The sequence below is a fragment of the Vanessa cardui genome, chromosome 12 (assembly GCF_905220365.1).
Source record: "Vanessa cardui chromosome 12, ilVanCard2.1, whole genome shotgun sequence".
NCBI lineage: Eukaryota > Metazoa > Arthropoda > Insecta > Lepidoptera > Nymphalidae > Vanessa > Vanessa cardui.
In genome coordinates this window covers 2,586,716-2,614,061 of record NC_061134.1, presented here as the reverse complement: position 1 = coordinate 2,614,061, position 27,346 = coordinate 2,586,716, and the positions used below count along the sequence as shown (strand labels likewise).

The 27,346-nt window shown below is 33.1% G+C and overlaps 2 protein-coding genes across 3 annotated transcripts in view; one reads left to right on the top strand and one right to left on the bottom strand.

The window, feature by feature from the left end:
• LOC124534369 (calmodulin-A-like) overlaps positions 1-27,346 on the top strand; it is a 71,900-nt gene that overhangs the window by 11,806 nt on the left and 32,748 nt on the right. The window lies entirely within an intron of this gene.
• On the bottom strand, positions 403-22,899 carry LOC124534370 (troponin C-like). The gene is made up of 6 exons (XM_047110173.1): positions 22,803-22,899; positions 22,630-22,660; positions 16,371-16,514; positions 9,236-9,352; positions 1,987-2,118; positions 403-1,004 (listed from the first exon to the last, which is right to left on the bottom strand). Exons 1-6 carry the CDS (start codon positions 22,803-22,805, stop codon positions 976-978), a joined length of 456 nt encoding a protein of 151 aa, XP_046966129.1. The 5' UTR covers positions 22,806-22,899; the 3' UTR covers positions 403-975.

Below are 27,346 nucleotides of genomic sequence, written 5' to 3'. Positions count from 1 at the left end.
TAAAAATTGAGATAAAAAGTTTCATATTGTAGAGAATTACGTAATATTTTTTGCCGTTTAATACATTTCTGTAGTTAAAAGTTAAACTGTTATATTTTAATGATCTTATGTGATAAAAGAGTAGTCATAAAGCTGAAGCAGCATTAACTTTTATTATGTTCTTTAATATATTTATTAATTAAAAACGCAAGTATACGTTGCTTCATTAATAATTGAAATGAAAACATCTCGCATAATAAGTCCCGTAAAGAAGTTTTTACTATATTATTGTAAAATCAAATTGAAACGCGAGACAATGATTATAAATAAATAAGTTATTAAAAATTAACTTCGCTGTAACTTTTAGTATATTCTTTTATATATTTCCAAGAGGAGTCCGAAAAGGATAAAATAAAAATCACGTTCATGAAATGATTGGTTTCTGTATTTTAATAAAATAATTAATTAATACCACAAAGTACATTCAATTTAATTACTTCATTATGTAGATTGACTAGAATACAATTTTACGGAGAAAATCTTATTAATAGGTGGATACACGTTGCTGCTTATTAGTTTGGGTGTTACCGATTAATATGACCCATACAGATCTGTGCACTGTGCACTGTGGGCAGCGGAAAGTTTCACAAGTCTTATTAAGCACAGTCCCATACAGACTCATTATGTAACAGACGATTTCAATCGCGTTAAATACGCATATTATTTACAAAGTATTGTGTAGCAAAAATAAGTCAAAGATTATCGTGGACTATGACAATAGTCATATACTATTGACTAAATAATACTTTTGATGGATAGCTTAAGAAGTAAAAACCGAATATGATTTAAACAGCAGGTACTGTGCTGTTTAATCAAAGTTATAATACGAAGAGGAACTACTATAAATAGTGTCTATTATTGTATTTTTTTAGTTCTCTCGATAACATATATCAACAACGTATATCCAAACCTAGTAACTCACGACAGATATACATACTAGTCCCCAGTCATCATTTCCATGAATTCTGAAACAAAAGTTTATTAATAAAAATAAACTATAAAACATGTCAAATCAATTTATATTCTATGTAATTCAATTCTACTACTATAATAAAGTATGTGTATTTGTTAGTCAATCAGATAGAATTATTAGTGATTTGGTGCAATTGCATACGACGAACTTAAGCTCTTTTGAATCTAAGCGTTAAATCAAAATTCGAACATGAATTCTACTAATAAGAAATACAGTAATTAATTTAAAAATGTTTTTGTGTTTGTATATTCATATCAAAATAAAACATAGTTTAAAAATAACTCGGTATAAATTTGAATCAAAATTTTCAGCGACAGATTAATTAAATTTGTTCATTGGTGTTTTGTTAGTCAACGAAAGCTCGAATTAAAATGTCACTAGTCGTCAGCCCGAAGTAGGTCATGACCCGGGGAATATTTTCTATAATATTGTGAATAATAAAAAGGCTAAATCACACGCGTGGACATTAGATTAAGGAAAAACCGTTTACAAAGATTAAAACAGTAACTTCATCGCTTTTTATCAAAACATTCACAGTGTAAACGGAGCTTTCGTTTAAATTAGAAAATGCCGAAAATATTCTCGAGTTTAAAACTTACTGAATTAAATTAAATGTAAACAGATCTAGCTGACGCATAATGTAACCAGTATAGGAATAACTTAATACTTCAAAATTTTCAGTTATTTCGAATCTTATCAAAGAAACATTTTTTACTTTAAACTAACTGTGCCCGAGACCTTGTACGCGTTTGAAAAATAATATAATTGTAACCTAAGTTACTCCTTATTACATCAGTTATCAGTGAAAGTCTGGTCAATTACCCGGAGCAAACAGACAGACAGACAAAAATTGTAAAAAATGTTATTTTGGTATATGTACCGTATACATACATATGCATTGAGTTATAAAGGGCTATTTTAATATTACAACCAAAGACAATTTATTATATGTATAGATGAATAAAGATGCGTACCATCAAAGTCAACAGTTCCCGAAGCGTCGGTATCTATTTCCGCAATCATTTCGTTGAGCTGGTCTGGTGTCAGCTGGTCGTCTAATGCAGCGAGTATCTCCCTCAGACTCGAAGTCGGTATGTAACCGTTGCCTGGAATTGAAATAAACCAAATTACACTTTATTCAAGCAGACTCTTCTTAAGCTCTTTTGAAACTAGAGGTTAAATCGAAATTGGAATATCAATTCTACCCAGAAATTCAAATTATAATAATAATAATATGTTTATTTTTTATAAATAAGTTTTATCCAGATGACTGCTTCCCCCTTAAGGCGTTTATTGTTTTTATAATGTAAAAAAGTAAAGTAAAGTGGCAGCCTGTCAATTTCTCACTGCTGGGATAAGGTCTCCTCTTCCATTTAGGAGAGGGTTTGGAACATATTCTACCACGCAGTAATGCGGATAGGTGGAATGTACATGTGGTAGAATTTCGATCAAATTAGATATATTCAGGTTTCCACACGATGTTTTCCTTCACCGCCGAGCTCGAGATGAATCATAAACACAAATTAAGCACACACACACACACACATATATATATATATATGGGTTTGAACCCGCAATCATTGGTTAGATGCACGCGTTCTAACCACTGGGACATCTTAGCTAATTTTTTATAATATTACTAGCTAATGCCCGTGGCCTTAATCGCGTGGAAGTTCAATATAGTTAATTAACTTCAATTTAAGTCCTCTTTGTATACAACAATGGTTATGTATTTCATCGCTTAGAGCAAAAATATCCAGAAACTCTTAAATAATGTATCTATTCATTTTTTAATTCGTATCTTAAACATAAAGTTGCATATTTCTGACTTAAAAAATTACGAACGTCCATATAAACGTTAAATCCCTTATTCACAATTTACATTCATTCCCTCTTTGGGGTTCAATTTCTCAACTCAATAAAACGATACTACTCACCAAATTTCATGGTCTTAACTAGAATAGTTTAACGATAATAAATCAGTCAGTCACATGCTACTTTATAAGAGTAGATTACAGTGTAAAAAGATTTTATTGACAAATAGTGTCAATTTAGCAAAGCTGGGCTGAGGTCTTATTGAAATAGAATATTTTAAAAAAGGATTAAGAATACGCCATTCTATCTTACTACTGGTGACATATACAAAACAGGTCCCGTTTATTCCCTTGGAAATTCTGAAATACCCTAAAAATAGTTTTTAGTTGCTGTTATAATCTACTTGCATGCAAAATTTGAAACCCCTAATAATTATAGTTACGGAGATAGAGCTACTTTGGTTCGAAAATATAAATCCCATTTATTCCCTATCCCGTGGGAATTTTAAAAAATCTTACTGCACCTCTAGGACACTTAAGGCATACATGTGCCAAATTTCAAGTATCTATGTCCAGTGGTTTAGGCTGTGAGTTGTCTGTCAGTCACTCAGTCACTCAGTAACGGAACAGTTTTATATATATTGATTCGCAGTCGAGCCTCTAATCCTTCACACGATGCTTACGTTTGCAGAGCACGATGAGATTTATATCGTATATAAGGCTCATAAAACGCAGTGGAATCACCACTAAAACAAATCTTCTTCACTACAGCTTTAAAATGAAAGATTTCAATTACGATTATGGGAAAATAAATTATTACGAATACGAAGAGAATGAAATAATGCAACAGAAAATCCAAATGTATGCCATATAAGTCAATTTTATCAGTAAGGAATAAAATTATATATATTTGAATATTATTCATTCAAAGTCATTTGTAATTTCAACATGAATATGTTGTGGCGGTTACTCAACTACTCTGATGATGCAAGTGGATATACAGATGGTTTTTATCAGAAGAACGATACATTCGAAGAACTTTTCTTTTATATGCACGAGATGCTTTAGGCATTCTTATTTATTACTTGAAAAATATACGAGCCATCTTTGGCTTAGATTTACGTGTACTGACTTTGAAACGGAAGAATTGTTTCCGTTCATTACAAATTATATAATAAATAAATATTGGACAACATCACATGCATTACTCTGATTCCAATATAAGTAGCTAAAGCGCTTATGTTATGGAAAATCAGAAGTAACGAAGGTACTACAAACACCCAGACCCAAGACAACGTAAAAACTAATGAATAATTTTTCTGCATCGACTCCCCCGGGAAACGAGCCCGGGACCTCAGAGTACCTATGAAAACCGGTGTAATACTACTCGACCACGGAGGTCGTCTAAAATCGAGAAGCTTCCAATTGTGAGATATATCTGTACAGATATTCATTTGTTTAACTTTTCTTCTCCTAGATATTAACCAGCTGTTTCAATAAATACGTAAACAAATTAAATATTTCCATCAGCATAACGACCAAAGCATTCTTATCTCATATTCGATTCAACCGCTTAATACGCTAAGTGCTTCAAAATATAAATTTACGAAAACAATAAATGTTTCAGCAACATAATAATTTTCGTTCCCGCGAACAATTCTAACCGTCAGGTATAAATCTGGAACTGAATTAAAGCAAACCGAATCAACAGACAGGAAACGTTTAGAATCGCGTGAAATTTTCAAATAATTCCAGCTGTGAAATATTTTGTTTAACGATTTTAAAACAAAAATTAGTAGTGTCGGAACACCCGGTTCGAATAAAGTTATTTACATATTATCAGACACAATTAAATAAATGAAAAACATAGAAAGTAATATATCACAATTGATGCAAAACCATAACAAAGCTTCGTTTAAATTGTACTTGTTGGTAGGGCTTTGTGCAAGCCCGCCTGAATATGTACCACCCACTCATCAGATATTCTACCGCTAAACAACAGTACGCAGTATTGTTGTGTTCTGGTTTGAATGTTGAGTGAGCCAGTGTTACTACAGGCACAAGGAACATAGCATCTTATATCCCACTATTGTCATTGTCTATGGGTGATGGTGACCACTTTCCATCAGGTGGCCCATACGCTCGTTCACCAAACTATTCCATAAAAAATATATATCATTAAACCGTGTAAGAATGTGAAAGTAGTTCCCTAAAGGAAGCATAATTTATCTTTATGAGTAGTACTGTAAGCCGCTTAAAAGAACTTCTTTCCAAAATACAGTCCAATAAATCAATTCCAATTTTTGTTAATAATGTCTGTCAATGGTCTTGACCATGGACGTGGATAGATATAGAGGTAGGGGACGACCAAATATCAAAAAACGATGTATGTATTGTGTGACGAAATGGCTAGAAAGTATGTTACTTGTGTGATGACGTCAGACAGATGTATTGGAGAAGATGATGCGTCAACTCCAAATAAAAGTGATGATTATGAATATACACAAGAATGCATATATTAATATATTATTAATTTTATAGATGGAATGAGTACAACGAAATTGGTTCAGTTTCTAGCTAACAAGGCTAAAAATTCGGAGTCCTCAATTAAATTGAATCTATACTTCTATACAAATATTATAAATGTGAAAGTTACTCTGTCTGGCTGTCGCTCTTTCACTACCAAACCGCAACTTAGGCTACTTGATTTGACTTAGGTTAGGCCTAACACATGACAATTAAACTCGTAAAACTCGACCGGATCCTCTCGGGCGACCATTGTATTGTATTATATAAAATAATTATAATGAGAAAAAAAACACCAGCGACTTTAAAATCAAGCTTTTATAACATAACAGTATAAAATTAATTTGCTAACTAATTAGCACTAATAGTTCTGAAATTATAATAAATTCTTTTATAAAGTGATTGTAATACAGTCAAATTGAATGAATTCGATATTGAGACGGGCCACAAATCACCAGCGCAATCGGTAATTTAAATTATTTTACTTCCCAATTAGCCGTTAAACGAAATCGTAATAAATAGTTTTCAATTCCGTACAATGAACATAAATGTAAAAGTTAATTGTAAAATATATTCAGACGAGCTGAATGAAAATTAAAAAAATATTTTTTTTTTTTATTAATTAATTAAAGAAATAATACTTGAGGAAAAATAAACATAAAATAATGAAAAGTAATCATAAAAAAAATAATGGAAAATTTGTTTTGAATTTATTCAACTATATTTTATGTATTGAGTATTCAACACTATATATTCTTGGGTAGAAATAAATTTATGCAACATATACAATTTTGTAAATGGTAACACTGTTGCTTGATGTTTAAATTTTGTGTTATATAACACAGTAATTATACACTTAAGACTATGATACCATAATGTGGTTCTAAATTTAAATAGTTAATTAATTTGGTTACGTGTTAATAATAATACCCCTTATCGATAATGATTTTCAATACTAAGAGCAAATAAGCGTGTTATTAACATATAAAACACTAGCGACATGCCCCAAATTCACACAGACGCAGTTTATTAATAAAAAATGATATGATAAAAAGAGTCGAGATGGCCCAGTGGTTAGAACGCGTGCATCTTAACCGATGATTGCGGGCTCAAATCCAGGCAAGCAACGCTGATTTATGTGCTTAATTTGTCTTTATAATTCATTTCGTGCTCAGCGATGAAGGAAAACATCGTGAGGAAACCTGCACGTGACAAATTTCAGCCACATGCCACGTGTGTATTCCACCAACCCGCATCGAAACAGCGTGGTGGAATATGTTCCAAACCTTTTCCTCAAAAGGAGAGGAGGCCTTTAGCCCAGTAGTAGGAATTTACAGGCTGTGGTTGTAGTTATCAGGACTTAAGTAGCTTTCTATTATTAATTTACGCACAGATTATTACAAAACGAATTTAACGTTTAATTTAAAAATCGAATTGATTCATCGTTGTCGATATAAGTTACATTGTTTCTAAATAGTTTCAATAACACAATTGTTTTTGAAATTTCATCGGTGTAGATAAAGTTGGCGCACGTCCAGAATATAGATTGAACTGAATCACGGACAATTATGATAGATTCGCTTTTTTGCAGATGTTTTATTGAAGATTAGAAATTTTAATTGAATTACATTTTTCGGGTTAGGTATTGTTTTCCATCAATTTTTATCTGATCGATTATAATATGTACGATATACATACATTTGAGGTTTCAGAGAGCTGAGATGGCTCAGTGGTTAGAAAGCGTGCATCTTAACCGATGATGGCGGGTTCAAACCCAGGCAAGCATCACTATATACTTATATGTGCTTAATTTGTGTTTATAATTCATCTCGTGCTCGGCGGTGAAGAAAGACATCGAAGAAACCCGCATTTATCTAATTTCATCGAAATTCTGCCACATGTGCATTCCACCAACACGCATTGGAACAGCGTGATGGAATATGTTCCAAACCCTCTTCTTAATGGAAGAGGAGGCCTTATCCCAGCAATGGAAAATTTACAGGCTGTTACTTTACTTTACATACATTTAAGTACTTGGTAGCCAGAAAATATACTTTATTCAAGTAGGGTTTTACAGAATTATATTCAGTAAATCTATCACTGGTTCTGAAGGTAGATTCTACCGAGAAAAACAAGCAAGAAAGTATGCAGTACACTATTCCATTTCACATACATTACGTCAGTTAAATATCAAGATACATCTAATATTCATGCCTGAAAGTCAACAAGTATTAGCTCCTTGCTTGTTGTCATTAAGTATATTATATAAAATAAAATTACAAATTATACATTATAGAAATAATAATTCAAATATTAAATTTGGATTATATTTTTGTGTTCATGATATCACACAGCCTTATGACACGTAGCTCTTAAACATCAGACCGAAGCTCGATGCCTCATTTCTGAATATATGTTAACGATAGACGTCGTAGTGTTTGTGTAGCGTCAGCAAAACAAACATCATAATTTTATTTTATTAAGAATGATTAAATCTAATGTACAGAGCGTGATTTCGCGAGGAAAATATATATCCAAAGAAACATATGAAAATTCATGCACAGATTCATGAAATCTTAAACCTTCCCTTATTTTACCGCAGTCGTAAAGAAATACTAAACTTATTTTGTTGCTCCCTTGAGCTTTGAACGTACGATGTACATGTTTTGAAATTTCTTCCGACACATTTGGGTTTTCTCACGATATTCTCCCTCGAGGAGCATGAGATGAATTGTAAACGATACCACTTAAAAAAGTTGTTCGTATTTGTTTGGTGTAGTTTGAACATAATTTTTCGCTGTTTCAATGACAATTAATTAATCTGATTGGTTGATAAGCACAAACTAGAATCACCGTGGTTCCCGTCAACTAATTATATGCGATTAACAATATCATTACATAATCATAATAATAATAATAACTCTTTATTGTACACGCACTAGAAAAAAATTTACATTCTATTACATAATATAAAAAATAGATGTACAACAGACGGTCTTATCAGACAGCCAACCAGGAGTTAATGTGAAAAAACGGAAATTATATTGTATATTACGATGTTTAAATATAAATAAACATAACGTTTCAATTAGAACTGTACTTTAGTTAGAGACAAGCTGATTAGTTTTAGTTAGTTAGGTCGTATGTGAGGTAGCTTAGATCTTGTCTTACGACATTTAAATACAGGCCAAATAAATAAAAGTAACATAACTATAACATTTTGTGTCTGTAAGTATGTGAGCCCCTATTTACTAACTAGTGGGCGATCCTTCGTTAAAATTCGACAAATACATATATAATATATATTTTATCAGAAGAAATAAGGCTCAGTTCGACAAAAGCTTGACACTATTAAAACACTTCGATGTGACGATGACGTTTCTTGCCTTTGGCTTTGTCTGTATTTACTTAAAACTAAAAGCCAATTAAACTAAGAATTGAATAAATTAATATAAATTATGTTTATATATATATATGGAATTGGTTGGCAGAAGAGCATATGGACCACCAGATGGCAAGTCATTGCCTTTACCGATGCCATTCAAACCAAAACACAACAATACTGCGTACTGTTGTTTAGCGGTAAAATATCTAATGGTTCCTATCCTATCCCAGACGGGCTTGCACAAAGCCGTGCCACAAAGTTTACACCATTTATGTGTGTATCAGACGCATTTTAGTATGTGTGTAAAATATTTTGAAGCGGTCGTTTTTTATGTGACTGTCCACCGCTTCGTTACGTAACGCGTAACGTCACTAGTCTATCTTGCTTCCCTTTCTCTTTCGAATACAGAGCGGTATTTAATCTGTTTCAATCTCACTCTAACAGCGCTAGCCGTGTGTTTAATTTATAATATTTTAAATTTAAGTTATCACAGTTTACCTTCTTTGTCATACAGTCTAAAAGCTTCTTTAAGTTCCTTCTGCAAAGCCTCGTCGTCTTCATCGAGGAAGTGTGTAGCGACTCGAACAAACGAATCAAAGTTTAGCTTCCCTGAACCTGAAATTAAAGCCTTATGTTAATTTTTTTAACAAATTTTTGCAACTAAATAAATAAATATGATACAACATCACATACATTACTCTGATCCCAATGTAAGTAGCTAAAGTACTTGTGTTATGGAAAATCAGAAGTAACGACGGTACCACAAACACCCAGACCCGAGACAACATAGAAAACTATTGACAATCTACATTGACTCAGCCGGGAATCCGGTGTATACACCATTCGACCACGGAGGTCGTCAACTATCATGTAATTATTACGCCAGAGTGCAAATTTGATGTTATATTAATCATTAGTATTGTTGATACTTAATACCGACGCACACATCGATGCTGATAATATTATTGGTCGAATAATTTGTGTTGATATTTAAAGCATATATCAAAAATGAAAATCAAATTATACTTTATTCAAGTATGTTTTTAGAAACACTTTTGAATCGTAATTTAACAACTACATGAAGAGAAACCTACCACCGGTTTGGAAAATAGATTCTACCAAAAAAGAATTGGCAAGAAACTCAGAAGTTACTCATTTTCAATATTTAATAGTACGGTCATGTTAGTTTTTTTTTTATGGTATAGGTTGGCGGACTAGCATTTAGGCCACCCCCATTATTTGTTATGTCCCATGTTACTGTAGTTCTGGCTCTGGCTCACTCACCCTTCAAACCGGAACACAACAATACTGAGGACTGTTATTTGGCGGTAGAATAACTGATGAGTGGGTGGTACCTACCCAGACGGGCTTGCACAAAGCCCTACCACCAAGTATTATGTTAGTTAATTACAATTATACATGTATATAATATATCGTGCCTGGAAGTCAACAAATACTAATTCAACGCTTTTTTTCGTCTGTATAAGTCTTGTTCCAATAATCTTGTTTCCCCCTCTTTTTTTTAAATATTATTCAAACTTATTTTTTATGATTTTTTTGTTTTTGTCATTAACATTTTTTCAAACGTCTTGAGAGTTTCCAAATGGTTGACAAGTGAAACCTCTCAAATTATATATATTTATATAGTATAGTTATTAAGTTAGTAATTTATTAATATGTCCTACTGTGTCATATGTAACAGAAACTGGGTACATTCTATTCGAGCTTTCAGTTAACAACTAAACACCGAGTATAATGCGGAATTAGTGAATACTCGACTAAAACTTGAACATTTGATTTTTGATGTTGAGAAGTTGTTTTGTAGTCGTGCTGAGCCGGGCGACTTTTACTGTAACTAACTAGAGACCCGCCCCGGCTTCGCACGTGTGCAATCATCATCGGCCCGTTTTTGTCTACTGCTGGACATAGGCCTCTCCAAGTGCACGCCACTTGTGGTCAGCTCCTGCCTGCCTCCTTGCGTAAATCGTCACTCCACCGTCCCTGAGGACGTCCTACACTAAGTTTGCCGAGATAGTCCACCGGATTAGTAAGCTGAAGTGGCAGTGGGCTGGTTATATTTGTCGTAGAACCGACAACCGTTGTGGAAAACGTGTTCTAGAGTGGAGACCGCGTCTCGGCAAACGTGTGTTAGCATATTTATTTTAATATGATCATATTTTATTGTTTTAATGTATTGAAGTATTATATTATCAGCATAAATAATTCAATTTAAATAGTTGTTACAATTTACGTTGATTGTCAACATCCGGTTTTGACTAAAATAAATTGTTTTTTTTTTTAAATAAATCAAAACCGGATGTTGCTATAGTCGGAGGAGGGGCGTGTAAACATTAAATACTAGGAGTAAGCCTAGAAATGGTCATTCTTACTTTAATCGTCGAATTGGAAGGATCGTGAACCACTTCAGGAGAGATAAAGTATTGATTGTGAGGAGAGTTTTTGTATTATTCCAACACGTGTGCAATACTGATACTGAATATACTACAGAATTTGTTTATTTACGACATCACAGTTGATACTTCTTAACTATCAGTGTTTCTTTACTATATTGTCCATGTATATACAATAACCTTCCTCTCGAATTCAAAGACTCGGTCTGTATTAAGTGCCTTTTATATACTATGTGATTCACGCTATTCTTAATTAGTTCATAATACTAATATTTGTATATACTTGTCTCTACGATGACTACGGATTTTATCAAAAATTGCGCTGTTTTTCATATCGTAATATAATAAAATAAAATTAAATAGATAATTTAAAATTTGCACCCGTTCGTAGTTGAGGTGTGTCGCTATACTATTATATTATAGATATTATATTAGTTGCCTGTTTGTGTAACGAACTCCTAAATGGTTGGACCTATTACGATTTTTTATTTGTGTTGTGAATTAGACAGCACCCGGTAGGTAGCGCTTATAAAATTTATAGTTCTTAAATTAGCCGAACAAAATCGGGACGGGAGTGAACATCTCCTACTGAACATTTTCATAATCAGAATTAATCAATCTTTTTTTTTATGGTATAGATTGGCGGACGAGCATATGGGCCACCTGATGGTAATTGGTCACCATCACCCATAGACAATGACGCTGTAAGAAATATTAACTATTCCTTACATCGTCAATGTGCCACCAACCTTGGGAATTAAGATGTTACGTCCCTTGTGCCTGTAGTTACACTGGCTCACTCACCCTTCAAACCGGAACACAACAATACTGAGTACCGTTATTTGGCGGTAGAATGACTGATGAGTGGGTGGTACCTACCCAAGCGGGCTTGCACAAAGCCCTACCACCAAGTAAGTAAATCATCATAATATTAATTTTAAATTGGCCAGCGAGAGATAAAGGCCCTTATAAATTATATGAGTAATCAACGGATTAGGCTTATATTTTAACTCCTAGTTCTATTCACCAATACTAAAGCCTATAATTATTTATGGCCATTTAAACACTGAAATATCATTTGAGCCTTTATATATCAATTTCCAATTTTAATAATATACCTGAATTTTCAAAGATATTATCTCAAAGTATTTACATAAATGTACTTAAAAAAAATATAGGAGGACATTAAAGGCCCTTAGTATGCGATACGCAAGCGTTGGAACCGGTAACCTACTATCGGATCGGAGCGATTTTAAATGCGACCATTAATTCAAGTACCGTTAGCATATTCGATGAAATAGTTTAAAATTTCAAAAGAAATTTCTAGATCTACAGTATTTTTTTTTATTTGAATCCACCTGGATACATTGTTACTATTGTTTAAAGTATTATGAATCATATTATGTTTCTCTAAGCCAAAATTAAATAAGGGATTGTGTAAGGGATTCTATAATATCGAATTCGATTTTTGAAATTTTAAGTATATTCTTACATTCATGTAAAACTGATTTTTATACACAAACTTGACATTTTGACAACCCATTGAAGTTGATAATTGACACAGAAAGTAAACAGACAGACACAGAAAATAATGTCTACATAGTATTTTTTTTTTTTTTCAAAATGTGTATTGCTGTTGGCCCTATTGGCCTCTACAGCGTCACCGGGTGGGGTAGGCGAGCTATATGCTCAGGCCTAGTGATGGGAGCCCACTGAAGGGCTCAGAATACGCGCATCCTAAGGGTGCCTCCTATGAGGCCGGACCTCGGCTTAGGACGCCGTCGTCGACTCCAGGGAGGAATGACGTGTGCATTCAACGTCGTACGCCTAGGCGCCGACGTATCGGTAAATAGGGACCTCGACCCCGCCGGCGGGGTCGGTGTGTGTTGTCTGTACCTATCTGGGTAGTGTTGTCGGCAGTGAGTCTGTCGACGGGATCGTGTAGGACGTGCTTAGGACGCCTACGGATCGGATAGGGGTACATAGTATTTTCACTGTCAAGACCTTATATATATTGGAGAGAACCAAACGTTAGCGCGATTCAGGAACTAAATTATTATCATTGCAGTTATTGTATTTTTTTACCGTTTGACAATTGTTTAATGTAAAACTATAGCATATGTAGTCTCAATAGATTCAGGTCGGGTCAGTTACAGGTCATGCATATGCTGACCAACAGATCGGGGCGATTTTAAGCGTATTCGAATACCGTTAGCATAATCTTGTAATTATTCTGAGCTTGTTGCTTTGTGACGATAATCTTTATGCAGGATTTTTAAAAAGTTTTACAGGCCTAACAACTGGCTAAAAAAAACTACAGGCCTACAACTTACTACAAAAAAATCTCAGTAGAAATATAACTAGTTATAACGGATTTGAATCGCGTATATTAATTATTTTAGGCATCCCGACATTTCAAGCACTTTACAGCGTTCGTGGTCACGGGTAGATTCTCAGTAGATGTTTACAGATTTTTATTTGACAATTATATACTCCCGTAGCTAGGAACTAATGTCTTCCATGCTGGCTATTCAGAATATGCCGTTGCATCTATAATTGTCGCCTAACGCAGTGTGCTTACTATCCCATAGATCGTAAAGACTAACGTCGTAAATAGGATATGGTAAGCGGTTAAATAAAATCCCTTAAATTAAGAATTAATAATGTTTCTTTTATCATCGACACGTTTTTGATAAATATTCTTTTTTTAAAGTTACAAGGAAGAAATTTAAATTCGATTTTACTCTTCGAAATTTAAATACATTTTTGTTTCAATTCCGAAAAGGCTTAAATTCAAATGCAAAGTATTTACAATGCAACGAATTGGCAACAGACAAAATAAGTAATTTTGTTGAAAATAATCGTGAACATATATCCCGAACAGGACATTATATGAGTCCCTTTAGTTCAGTGTTTAGTTCCCTCGACCCTAAGCGTCTTTTGAGGGTCGTTGAGGGGAAGTGCTGTACAGGATGTTGCTATTGTTACACGTAATCTACATGCTTGAGTAAATTGCCCTAATGAGCACCATTGTGAGTAAGACTTTATTTACGTTGTTGTTAAATGTTTGGAAAAATAAATTGTAAGTATTAAGTATGTGTCAACTAACTAAAGTAAAACTAAATAAAGTAGAAGCTGCGTTCCGAAACGGTGGTACTATTTAATTATTGTCGATTCAAAAACTTTTCACTGTAAAGTTTACTTGAATAAAATTGATTTGATTTGATTTCATTGAGTTACACCAGAGGCATGGCATTCCATAGCAATTCCATTTTGACCATTCTTCGGAACGTGTTGACTCATCAAGCGGATTGTAGTTTCTCATTAAATTGCTATGATATTATTTTGGAAAACATCGTATTCTTTTAATATATATTTCAATATAATTATAATAATAATATATATTTCAGATATATATCGATTAGGAATTCGTCCCTACCACGCGCCAACTGCCGTTGCCATCCCTTTGCGAACGGGAGGATTAATGAATCGAGATCGTGACTCGCGAGAAAATAAATATGGCGTCTTGCGCCGTTTTACCTAATTTTGAGTTATCATATTTATTCGTTGTTATTTATGTGCATTCTGTTAAAACATCTTTATTAATTACACACGCATTTTTTTTTAATTTTACCCTATTCTTCGGATTTTTTTTTGATTAAAATATGAACCTAAGCTACGCATATATTGTTTAGTCAACAGTAGCAACTTAACTTAACATTAACCAAAAAAAACCGTGAAAGATTATCATAATAGTACGTAATAAATCGTCAGATAAAACTTTAAAAAAATCAATATTAAATTTAAAATACAAACCAAACAGAACACACACACACACATACAAAACATTATACAACACAATCAATCTATATGAACATAAAACAAAACGTGACGACATGTATATACGTAGACAATAACCCGAACCATTATAATATACCCCTAATTAAAAGAAATATGTATTATTATTAATGATCATTTATTTTAGTCACTAGTCTATGAAAACTATACTCATGGCGTGGTAATAAGTATGTCATTGGTAATCACGTGTTGTTGATGACGACAGACATTTAATTTCACGTTAATAACTACTTGAAAGTCGTAAAAGAGTTCCACGTTTAGACATTCAGAGATATTCTGTGAATTAACTCGATTTCGATCACGATTATAAAATATCAATTATTTTTATTGAATTTTATATTTTAAAGTAATTTTAATTTTTTGCTCTACTAGTGTCACAAAAAAGCTTTATTCACAAAAGATGAGAAACATTAATATTGAAGTTTTATATCATGTATTAAGACACAATTTAATAAACGTTTTAGTGTTATTAAATGACAAAAAATTAAAAAAAAAGTTTTTACAAATCCTGTAAGTATTTACAAATAACAAAAAATAACTTGGTTTTGACAAATGTTTAAATAATATATTCAATCATTGGTAAAAGGAACAGTGAGAGTGGGATGCCATAACTCTTTTTCTCAAAGAAATACGTTTTCAAATTAGTAGGCAACATATGTTAACAGGTGACAATGATAATAACCTTTATGAATATAATGATACAAGAATAAAAATCGCTTATCATCGTAATTCGTTTTCAACGGCTTACGATCGAATCGAGCGTCGAGTGTTGTATTGGTCTTAACTGAATAGCGACGCTGTTTTATATCGGTACGTCTCTTGACTGTGTTTCGATTTTTATGACATTCCCCTTAACAGCTGTATTTAGTTTCTAAAGATATCGTATGAAAATCGTTTTTAAGGTAAGTCGACTAAATGTTTTAATTTCCAATACGTAACTCTTTAAATTAGTTAGTTAGTCTTATTGAAATATTAACATTTGTTTTTTTTCATAAACATTTCAATAAATATATAAAAAAATGAATTATTTATTTCTCGGATTGAGAACACAAGGTGGTTATTACAAAATAACAACAATACAGTTTTTCCAAAAAAAAACAACTGTTTTAAAAAAGGAATTACTTTTGCCGGCGGTTTTTCCAAAATGATACGACTTTGGAACCTTCAAGAAAAGAACGTAAACATTCCTTAAAGGCCGTCAACGAAACTTGCAAGTCCTGGTGTTGCCGATGTCCATGGGCAGTGGTAGTTTTAGTAGTAGGTGGTAATAGCCTCCTACTCCTTTGCCAAATTTATTTATATACTTTGCTAAATTTATTATAAAAAAATATACTTATAGAAGAAATTTATAGAAATTAACATACCATCTACATCTTCATTGTCCAGCATCTGATCCAAATCGTTGTCATCGAAGCTGTGGACCATCGTGTTCAGTATTGTTCTAACTTTTTCCTTCTCTATGCGACCTTGCTTGCTCGAATCAAACATGCTGAAGGCTCGTCGCAACACTGTCAAAAAATATAATTAATAAATATATATACAATCATCCAAAATAAGGAAATTCCTACGAAAGGTTTAGCTAAGACCAACGATGTTTATGACCATTGACTATTATGTGAACCGATTGGCCATAAAATTGCTTAACAAGTTCAATATTATTGTTAAACTTGTCCATAAATATTGGACCTCTCATGGGTCGGTAGGGCATGATTTTATAATTAATCTCGATGAAGGAAAACACCTTGAGGCGAATTTCAGAGGTCAGAGGATTAAAGTCTCCGCATATATTTGATACATATGAGCCGTCACTAGAGCCGAGATGGCCCAGTGGTTAGAACGCGTGCATCTTAACTGATGATTGCGGGTTCAAACCCATGCAAGCGTCACTGAATTTTCGTGTGCTTAATTTCTGTTTATAATTCATCTCGTGCTCGGCGGTGAAGGAAAACATCATGAGGAAACCGGAGTGTATCTAATTTCATAGAAATTCTGCCACATGTGAATACCACCAACCCGCATTGGAACAGCGTGGTGGAATATGTTCAAACCTTCTACTCAAAGGGAGAAGAGGCCTTAGCCCAGCAGTGGGAAATTTACAGGCTGTTGTTGAGCTGTCACTAAAGCTTACCTCATTTTAGCCAAATATCAAGATATTTACAGTCTGTTAAATACACGATTTGCAAGTTATTCATGAAAAAGCTACTTCCTTTTTTGAAACCCCAACTTCCCGATAAAATTACGCACCGTGAATAAGTATTTGATATTATAATTTGATATCCAACTGAGCCGGAAGTAATACCCTGAAATTATGCGCCACGGGTCCGCCAGTCGAATTTGCGTAGGTCGAGCTACATTGAATCAAGGAAAATTAATACTCAACTTTAACAGCCTGTAACTTCCCACTGCTGTGCTAAGGCCTGTTCTCCCTTTGAGGAGAAGGTTAACATATTTCACCACGCTGTTTCAATGCGGGTTGGTGGAAAACACATGTGCCCGAATTTCGAGAAAATTAGACGTATGGTTTCCTCACGATGATTTTCTTCACCGTCGAGCAGAATTTTAAGTAGTGCTTGCCTGGGTTTGAACTCGCAATCATCGGTTAAAATGCACGTGTTCTAACAACTGGGTCATCTCGACTCATATTAATACTACGGCAAAGTTACTTTTTTTAAAGAAATGTGCAAAACTCATCAAGCTAAACGAGGTTTAGTTCCTAAGTCACCTTTGAGAAATTCTTTAGGCAACAGTGGAGTATGAATTCTAAAGATATGAGAAGATTAAATGTTCGTCTAACTCCGGATTCTGCATACCACTATATTCTTACATACACATGCAAATATGTACAGCACACACACGTAAAGTGTATTCACTCACACATACGTATACGTGTATGAATAGAGATATATGAATACGCAGACACACTTCTACATAGCACCGAATTCTAAGAACGTGATATCAAAATGAGAATTCTATGAAATTTAATCTTTATTAATATTATATGTCAAAAATGAGTTTTTTCGTATTTGTTACGCTTTCATATATTTAATTATTGTCATAATTAATTTTTGTATACTTAGATGGCTTAGAAAATATATTAAAGGGCAAATATTCTACCGAAAAAATAGTGATAATTATTATTGTTGTGTTCCGCGGTTTGAAAGGTGAGTGGGCTAGTGTAACAAAAATCACAAAGGACATAATATCCTAACTCCCAATGTTGGAGGCACATTGGTGTGATTTAAGAAATAGTTAATATTTCTTACAACGCCAATATTTTTGGACATCACACTTACCACGGTGAACTAATTGCCCTATCTAAATTAAAAATTAAATTCCTGTGCCCTTCATGTCTTGGGTTGGTATTGTCATTACTTATTTTAAAACAAACTCCCCCCGGCTTGACTGACTGTATGTTCGCGATAAACTCAAAATCTGCTAAACGGATTTTCATGCGGTTTCACAAAAATCAGAGGGATTCACAAAAAAGGTTTTTGTTGAAGTTGAAATAGAACGACAATTGTTAAACACGTCGAAAAAAACAACAAAAATATATAAATAAAAGGTAAAAATAAAAAATAAAAAATTGGTCTATATCATGTAAAGCCGGGATGTACCGCTGGTTTAATTATAAACTGAAATACAAAGTTAACAATTAATCTACATATATTCCATATTCCTGAAATATAAACGATTTTTAAATTGAAAAACTATAAAAACGCTCAGAATAAAGTTGCAACGATTTTCATAAAGCGTATCCCGGAAATTCCAATAGTTCGAAATTGACTTTTATAGCACTGGTAACTTTTTCTATATCGTCGGATAGACGGCATCAGGTCCGTACTTTATGCGAAGTGACAAGTTATTCAGAGGCAACGTGCAAACTAAATTTCTGAGTCAATATTCAGATTTAGTTTCTTTCAAAGTTCGCTCCCTTCAATTCGTGTTTTGACATGCGTACGTGAGTCGCACCATCGTTATTTATACTTAGATTATATAACTATAGTGATATATAAACATTTTTTTATATATACTATTTTTTATCATCATAATAAGTATGATAGTAATACTTGGTGACAGGGATATTTAGAAATCAATAAAAAAAAATCATACTTTATACAAGTAGGATTTTACATGCCTTTTTTGAATCGTCATTTAAAAACAATTTTTTTACTTTTATCGTGCATAATCTTGTACTGAATAATATGTTTTCTTTACAAATTTATTGTGTATAGACTAAATAAATATATGTAACATACTAAATATATGTATAGACTAATTACATAGACTAAAATGATATTAATTCTGCCATATTATTTTTATACAATTTAATTATTATTGTTAAATTCTTACGAATTTGTGAATATATACAGCGCAAAGTGGCTTAACAATCAAAATGTGAAAACGTAGATACTAAAAGGAGTGGCACTATTGAGGCGCTGCTAACTTTAGTAGACCCTTCACGTCCCATTTGCATTATCAGCGAATAATTCGCTGAATAATTTGTGGTCGAATACGAACAAGAAAAGTCACGATAACGTGCTGAAGCTTTATAGCTGATTGATATGTATTGACTCAGTTTTTCTTCCTTTTTTCTCTACTAGTAGTCGCCCTCGGTTTCACTCGCGTTTTTGCGTATTGGTTGCCATGAGATAGGAAAAAAGTAGCCTATCTCTCTTTAAGTTTGCTTTATAGCAAATTTCATCAAATCCATACGAACGAATATTCGTGAGAGTAACGAATACATCCGAATAAGACAATCGGTAATCTTCGGCGGGTCATAATGATTCGAACGTAATTTTTTTTAGATAAATATGAGACAACGTCACATACATTACTCTGATCCCAATGTAAGTAGCTAAAGCACTTGTGTTTTGGAAAATCAGAAGTAACGAAGGTACCACAAACACCCAGATCCAAGACAACATAGAAAACTAATAATAATCTACATCGACTCGGCCGGTGTACACACCACTCGACCACGGAGGTCGTCAAAACGTAATTAATAGCGATCCAATCACAAAGCTACCAGCACTTCTCTTCAGTTTTTTAGCTCTATATATTCATTGTAGAAGAGTGTTATAATGACGTCATAGCGGTATGCTAGGTAATTTTTTCTATACATTGACGAATATGTTTAAAAGATACCAGAGAAGTTAAAAGTTTTAAATGGTTACATATTCTACATGATTAAGGATTGAATGAAGGAAAATTATAGAAATCGCTTCGATTCCAATTGAAAACGTTTATCTAATGCCGCAGTCGCGTATTTGCATTCGAAAAACCGAATCTATTAGTAGAATTGTAATCTAATCTAGACAAAGAAGGGCAATTCTACTCACTTATTACGGCTATAGTAAATTCTTGATAATTCCCATCCAAGTTCAACTATACTTCACTACTCGGATCAAAGGTAACTGAGGAATAATTCCACTTGTTCCATTAATATCGATTACGACACGATTTCGATACAATTTTGACTGAACCACAACTAAATTGTTGTATTTGTTGAATAGGAAAACAGCTGAGCGCAGAGCCAAGAATTTCTGGCCCTTTTGATAAACATTTACACGTAGACATCATTTGATCATACCGAGTCACTAGTTTCAAATGAAATGCGATAATTTTAATGAGAATGCTCTTAATATAATTCGAAAGGCTCGAAAACACTTTCTTAAATATAAAAACAAAACAGTTGTATTTCCAATAATTCACAGAGATACTATTATGACTTTATAACATAACAAGCTATCGTTATATGACATTTCATTAGCTTTAATGCTTATCATTATATAACTCCAGACTTAAGTCTCAAATCCCTTTATGTCAGCTACTAAAACATTTCAAGTTTAATCTTTGATATCTGTAATGGATGTTGTTTGATACATTAATATACTTGGTGTTCTGGCTAATTTCGAGCCTGGATATGTACCAGCATACATAAGATAAACTAGTGCTATATAGGAATACTTAGTATTGTTGTCATCATGTCGGCACAGCATGTCTGTTTCCATACATCTCTGTCGGACGTCAACTCACAAGTAACGTTATTTCTAACCATATCGTCTTTCACACAATTCATTCATTGTTTCAGGTCGTTCCCTTCCTCTATATCCATCCACATACGACTAGATTTTCCTCACAACTTGGTCCTCATTCCACATAGTTTCTGGTATACTTAGTATTGTTGTGCTGCGATCCAAAAGTACCTCCCTGTGTGTGTGTTTGTGTGTGTGTGTGTGTGTATGTGTGTGTGTTTGTGTGTGAGTGTGTGTGTGTGTGTGTGTGTGTGTGTGTGTGTATGTGTGTGAGTGTGTGTGTGTGTGTTTGTGTGTGTGTGTTTGTGTGTGTGTGTATGTGTGTGTGTGTTTGGGTGTGTGTGTGTGTGTGTTTGTGTGTGTGTGTGTTTGTGTGTGTGTGTGTATGAATGACACAAGAGACATGACATCTTAGATTCCAAGATTGGTGACGAGTTGGAAATGTAAAGAATGATTAGTATTTTTACAGCGCTAATGTCTACAATGGCAGCAAATATTTAGTATCAAGAGGCACACTACCTTCCTAACTAGATTGATTGATTGATTAATTATATGAACTTCGTTTTACCAAATAGCACGAAAGTCGCATGTATAGCTATTTCCGCTTGGTTCCGCCTTCGATTTCGCATTGCTGACTTATAACCTTGATAATCGGTATACGCTTGATCATCGGTATCAATAGTTAACTCGAAAAACTTTATGAGATGCTACAACGCAAGCCAATCCAAATGAAAATATTACTCGAAAGATTCAGGAACAGATTTTCTTGATATATATCTATTAAACATTTTTCACACGGAATAGTATTGACATAGGATGTTTTATTTTTAGCCAACTTCGAAGTAAGATCATCAATTTGACGTATTTTTAATTATATGTTCGTATTTCACTAAAGTAATATTAGATATGTCATTAAATAGGTGATTTCAATTTAAAGAAAATAATTTATATTTTCGTTAAAGACCTAAGACTAAGGTTTATTAGTTTTCTGTGTATATGTATTTCGATATCTTTGTGTCCTGTAAATTACTTTTAATTATTCCTCGTTTAATTGATAAAACTTTTTTTTTAAATGAATACTATTTTATTTAAGATTCTACTCATAGGGGTGGAAATTCATCAGACCTTACAAGGTTCACTCAAAATTCAAAAGTTTAATAGATTAAGTAAAAATCGATATCAACAATTTAAAATACGCCTGCATACACTCTTCAATTAAAAACCTAAAAATAATTTAATTACTTTGAAGAACGGCATTAAAGGTTAAAATGTATTTTTAATCTAATTTATGCCCGCTGAAGCGAGTGAGTAACGGACACTTTAATTAATAATAAATGAATGCATTTTGTGCATTTATATTGTGTAAAGAATTTCATTAATTTAATTACTCCTTTGAATTTTAAATAAAGAATGTTGTTGAAATTTGTTCCTTTATCTTAATTTTATTTAAAAAAAAAACTAAACGTTTCGTCTATGCAAATTTAAAAAACACACAAAAATTGCCAATAAAATTTAATTATTTACTTTTTATTGTTGTAAGAATTAAATATTATATTAAAACAATTAATATAATAATTATAGGACTTACTTGTTATTTGTTCATCATCAAGTTGATTATTCTGCAATGACGTAAAATAAAATTATTAAACAGTTATAAAAATAATAAAAAAAATTGATTTAAATTTACAGATAGAAAAGTTACATAGGTATTACGTTAAACAAAATTGAAAACACTTAAAAAATTACAAATAATCAGCGCACCATTTTTTTTTAATTCGAGTTAATTCTTAAAGCCAAGGAAACGCGGCAATATCGACGCGCGCTGGAACCAACTGGCGGGTTTAGTGCACGAAGGAACCACGACACGCACCATTTTTTTTTTTGGACTGGATAATGATTCCAATTTCAATACTTGATAGAAATTGCGTACTAAAAATCGCTGGACATGTAAAAGTTACGATGGTGTAAATTTAGTATAACAGTTATAATGGAATAATTGATAAATAACTAAGTGGCGATCGTAATCAATCGAATTCATTGCTTTTTTTATAAAGAAGTGAGAGCTGAGATGGCCCAGAGGTTAGAACACGTGCATCTTAACCGATGATTACGGGTTCAAGCCCAGGCAAGTACCACTATATATATGTATATGTGATTAATTTGTGTTTATAATTAACATCGTGAGGAAACCTGCATGTATCTAATTTCATCGAAATTCTGCCACATGTGCATTCCACCAACCCGCATTGGAACAGCGTGGTGGAATATGTTCCAAATCCTCTTCATAATGGAAGAGGAAGCCTTCTCAGCAGTGGGAAATTTACAGGCTGTTACTTTACTTTACTTTAAAGAAACAAATGATGTGTAATCGTTATAGATATAATTTGAAATAGCAATTTATATAGAATATATATTTTACTTTATAAGATTTTATAGCACAAAAACTTGCACTCTGTAATTCGACCGTCTTATTAGTAGTCTGATTGGTCAAAAATTGCATAAACATTATATATTACTATAAGTATTTAAAACGGTATATTTACAATATTTTTATTTTTATTTGGTGGACCTCGATATTTCGACATTATCTACGAATGCCTTGTCCACGATACATTATTATACATATCAATAACAGCCAGTAAATTCCCACTGCTGGGCTAAAGGCCTCCTCTCCTTTTGAGGAGAAGGTTTGGAACATATTCCACCACGCTGTTCCAATGCGGGTTGGTGGAATACACATGTGACAGCATTTCTATTAAATTTGTCACATGCAGGTTTCCTCACGATGTTTTCCTTCACCGCTGAGCACGAGATGAATTATAAAGACAAATTAAGCACGTGAATTAGCGGTGCTTGCCTGGGTTTGAACCCGCAATCATCGGTTAAGGTGCACACGTTCAAACAACTGGGTCATCTTATAATATATATATAAATTAAAAAAATATGGTAAATATCCCGTTTTAAATAGTTGTAATAATAAAAATAGCCATGTTAATTTAAAATCTTATAGATATAAAAAAACATTATTTGTGTTAACGTAAAGTAAAATTATAATGATTTATTCATTCATTACTTTAGGGAGGATTGATTCCCTATACAAACTTCCACGACAAAAACTACGTCCTCTCGCAGGGCTCAAACTATGACCACCAGTGGCGGATTCACAAATTTGCCGCTAGTAGGCTATTCAATTTTTGCCGCCCCTACTGCTTTCTGAAATTCAATACTTTAGTTTATTATCGTATTCATTACATTTATTCTTAAATTACAACTTTACGATTTGTATTCTCTCGCCCTCATTTCATCGGACGTAATGTACATATAATGATGTTTACTCCTGTAAGATAAATAAAAATTAGGCTAAAATTGCCGCCCCTCTAAATCTGCCGCCCTAGGCTCCAGCCTATTGGTAAATCTGCCACTGATCACCACACCAAATTCCATTTCAATCACTTCAGCGGTTTAGGCGTGAGGAGGTAACAGACAGAGTTACATTCGCATTTTTAATAGTACCTATACATTTAAAGCAATAACAATAAATTAGTATATATGAGTGGGCTCTAAATTAAAATAAGATTAACCATCAAGGTCACATTAGCTGAAATCTTTCCCCAGGATTTTTGAATATACACTCTTTCTTGGTTGTTTGTGCTAGCCCGTTTAGTTAGGTACCACCCACTCATCAGTTATTCTTCCGCCAAATAACAGTACTCAGTATTGTTGTATTCCGGTTTGAAGGGTGAGCGAGCCAGTGGAACTACAGGCACAAGGGACATAACATCTTAGTTCTCAAGGTTGGTGACACATTGACGATGTAAAGAATAGTTAATATTTCTTACAGCTTCATTGTCTATGGGTGATGTTGACCTTACCATCAGGTGGCCCACAAGCTTGTCCGCCAACCTATACCACAAAAAAACACTATACAAAATGTGCGAAGTTCATAGAGTCAATTTTTCGTCAGTCTACCTCTCTAGGATTAATCTACCGGTACACAGGCCCTTTTTTAAATTTTTCTTTCAGGCAATCAGTTTTACGATGTATGTACTCTGCCAATTGGCAATGGAGCTCTAATACTTCGAACTGTATTGGCAACCCTGGTTTTCGTTCTTATACACAAATCAAGTACCTGATCCAAAGAAAAACAACCTCAGGAAACAAACAGTGAAAAGCGAAGGACTCTTTTAGAATTTCCAATAATCGTTTTTTATAAAAGCGTCACGGCAGTTTATGCATTTAAGATAACAAAAAATCAAAGAGCATCTATATATCCATATCTAGTCTATAAGATGATGTAGGTAGATTTGTATCTTTATTTAATATCTGTGTTCTTATAATATATCATATAGATGTATATCTTATTGTCTACCCGCAAATTTAAATAAATAAATGAGTTATCGTATAAATGATATCTTTTTTTTAAATTCAGAAATGGGTGTGTATGAAATCTCTTTCAGATATAATCCTGCTTTGTTTAATAATTCATTGTTTGAATTTTTCTATCTATTTTGTTCTGATACCTATAACAATGCTGAGCTGAGATGGCCCAGTGGTTAGAACGCGTGCATCTTAACCGATGATTCTGGAGCAAACCCAGACAAGCAACACTATATATATGTGCTTAATATGTTGTTTAATTCATCTCGTGCTCGGCGGTGAAGGAAAACATCGTGAGGAAACCGGCATGAGTCTAATTTCATCGAAATTCTGCCACATGTACATTCCACCAACCCGCATTGGAACAGCGTGGTGAAATATGTTCCAAGCCTTATTAATGGAAGAGGAGGCCTTATCCCAGCAGTGGGAAATTTACAGGCTGTTACTTTACTTTACTTTGCTATAATAAAGTTTTAAACGCAATCTTCGTCCATGACTAACCTGCTGTTTAATTACAAAGCAGAACTTTAAAACTCACAACAGGATTGAATGAACTACATAGAATAGATTCGGCAGCTGCCTGATTACAATCCTCCTTGGAACTTGGGGCTTTTGCTTGTGGCTTAGTTTCCTATACAGCGAGTTTGGGCGGATTACGCTCAATCGGCTTTAACGACACCCATGAGGTCGGGTGGCTCAACTATTCTCCCAAAACATCATTGTTTCCTCTCTGCTTATAGAGAAGCAATCTATTGGGATAGAGCGCATGCTTAACTCAAATGTTAATTAAAAAAGACAAATAAAATTATGATTATCACTAAATAAATAAGCAGACGTTTTGTCTATGTAAATGAAAGAAACACTTCTAAAACAAAAATATACTGCACTTTTTGGAGAAGGTTTTCTTATATCATATTTTGATAAAAATACTTGTACTTCCATTAATTTTGATTATTGACGTGACTTAAATTACTTCCTTTGTTAAATAATTTAGATGACTTTTTTTTAATCTGTGTTTGTAAGCCAGATTGAAATAGTCAAAACTCTATCACATAAACTATTATAGGAATACAAATATATATACATAGATATATCTATGATAAACAACATAAAAATAAGAGCAGGAAAATAGTATTATAAAAAAATGTTTATGTAATTCTCGAATGTAATAAATATGCCGGTAATTTAAATATTCAGTTTTAAGTTTTCACTACATAGTATAAATCAAAGTCACTTTTCGTTGACTGTGTATAAACTCAAACTCAAACTCAAACTCAAATTCCTTTATTCAATATAAAAGCATTACACTTACTTATTGATTGTCAAATAAACACTACCACCGGTTCGGAAAAAGGAACACCCTGACCTGAGAAGAACCGGCGAAAGAAACTCAGCGGGTCTTTTTTTTTCTGTTATTTTTTTTTGTCAAATTTATAAGGTACATAGTATATGAGTATATATATGCTTATATCTTTAAAACTACGCAATAATTTTTGATGTGGTTTTTTTTAATAGATAGAGTAATTCAAGAGGAAGATTTTTGTTTATAATACGTGGACAATATAATAAAAAAATACTGATAATTTAACCATTCTCTACTATATTTAGTATCAGCATTGCATCCGTGTGAAGCCGGGTCGCTAGTAATTAATAAATTCTAAAATCCGTTCTGCTTTTCTATTGGCTGAGAACGTGATTTGAAAATAGAATAGAGGAAACCGAGATTTACAATTTGTAAAAACGTACCACACGATTATTTCGAAAACAATAAATCTGTTTAACCAAAGTATTATTTTTTTTTTTCACGGAATTATAGTGTTTATGTGCGAACAATAAAAACGTTTATCGCATCAACGTTTGCTATGTTTTCTTATTACTTTACGACTTTACAAAGATAAAACGGAAAGTTATTTTTTTTAATATGTTTC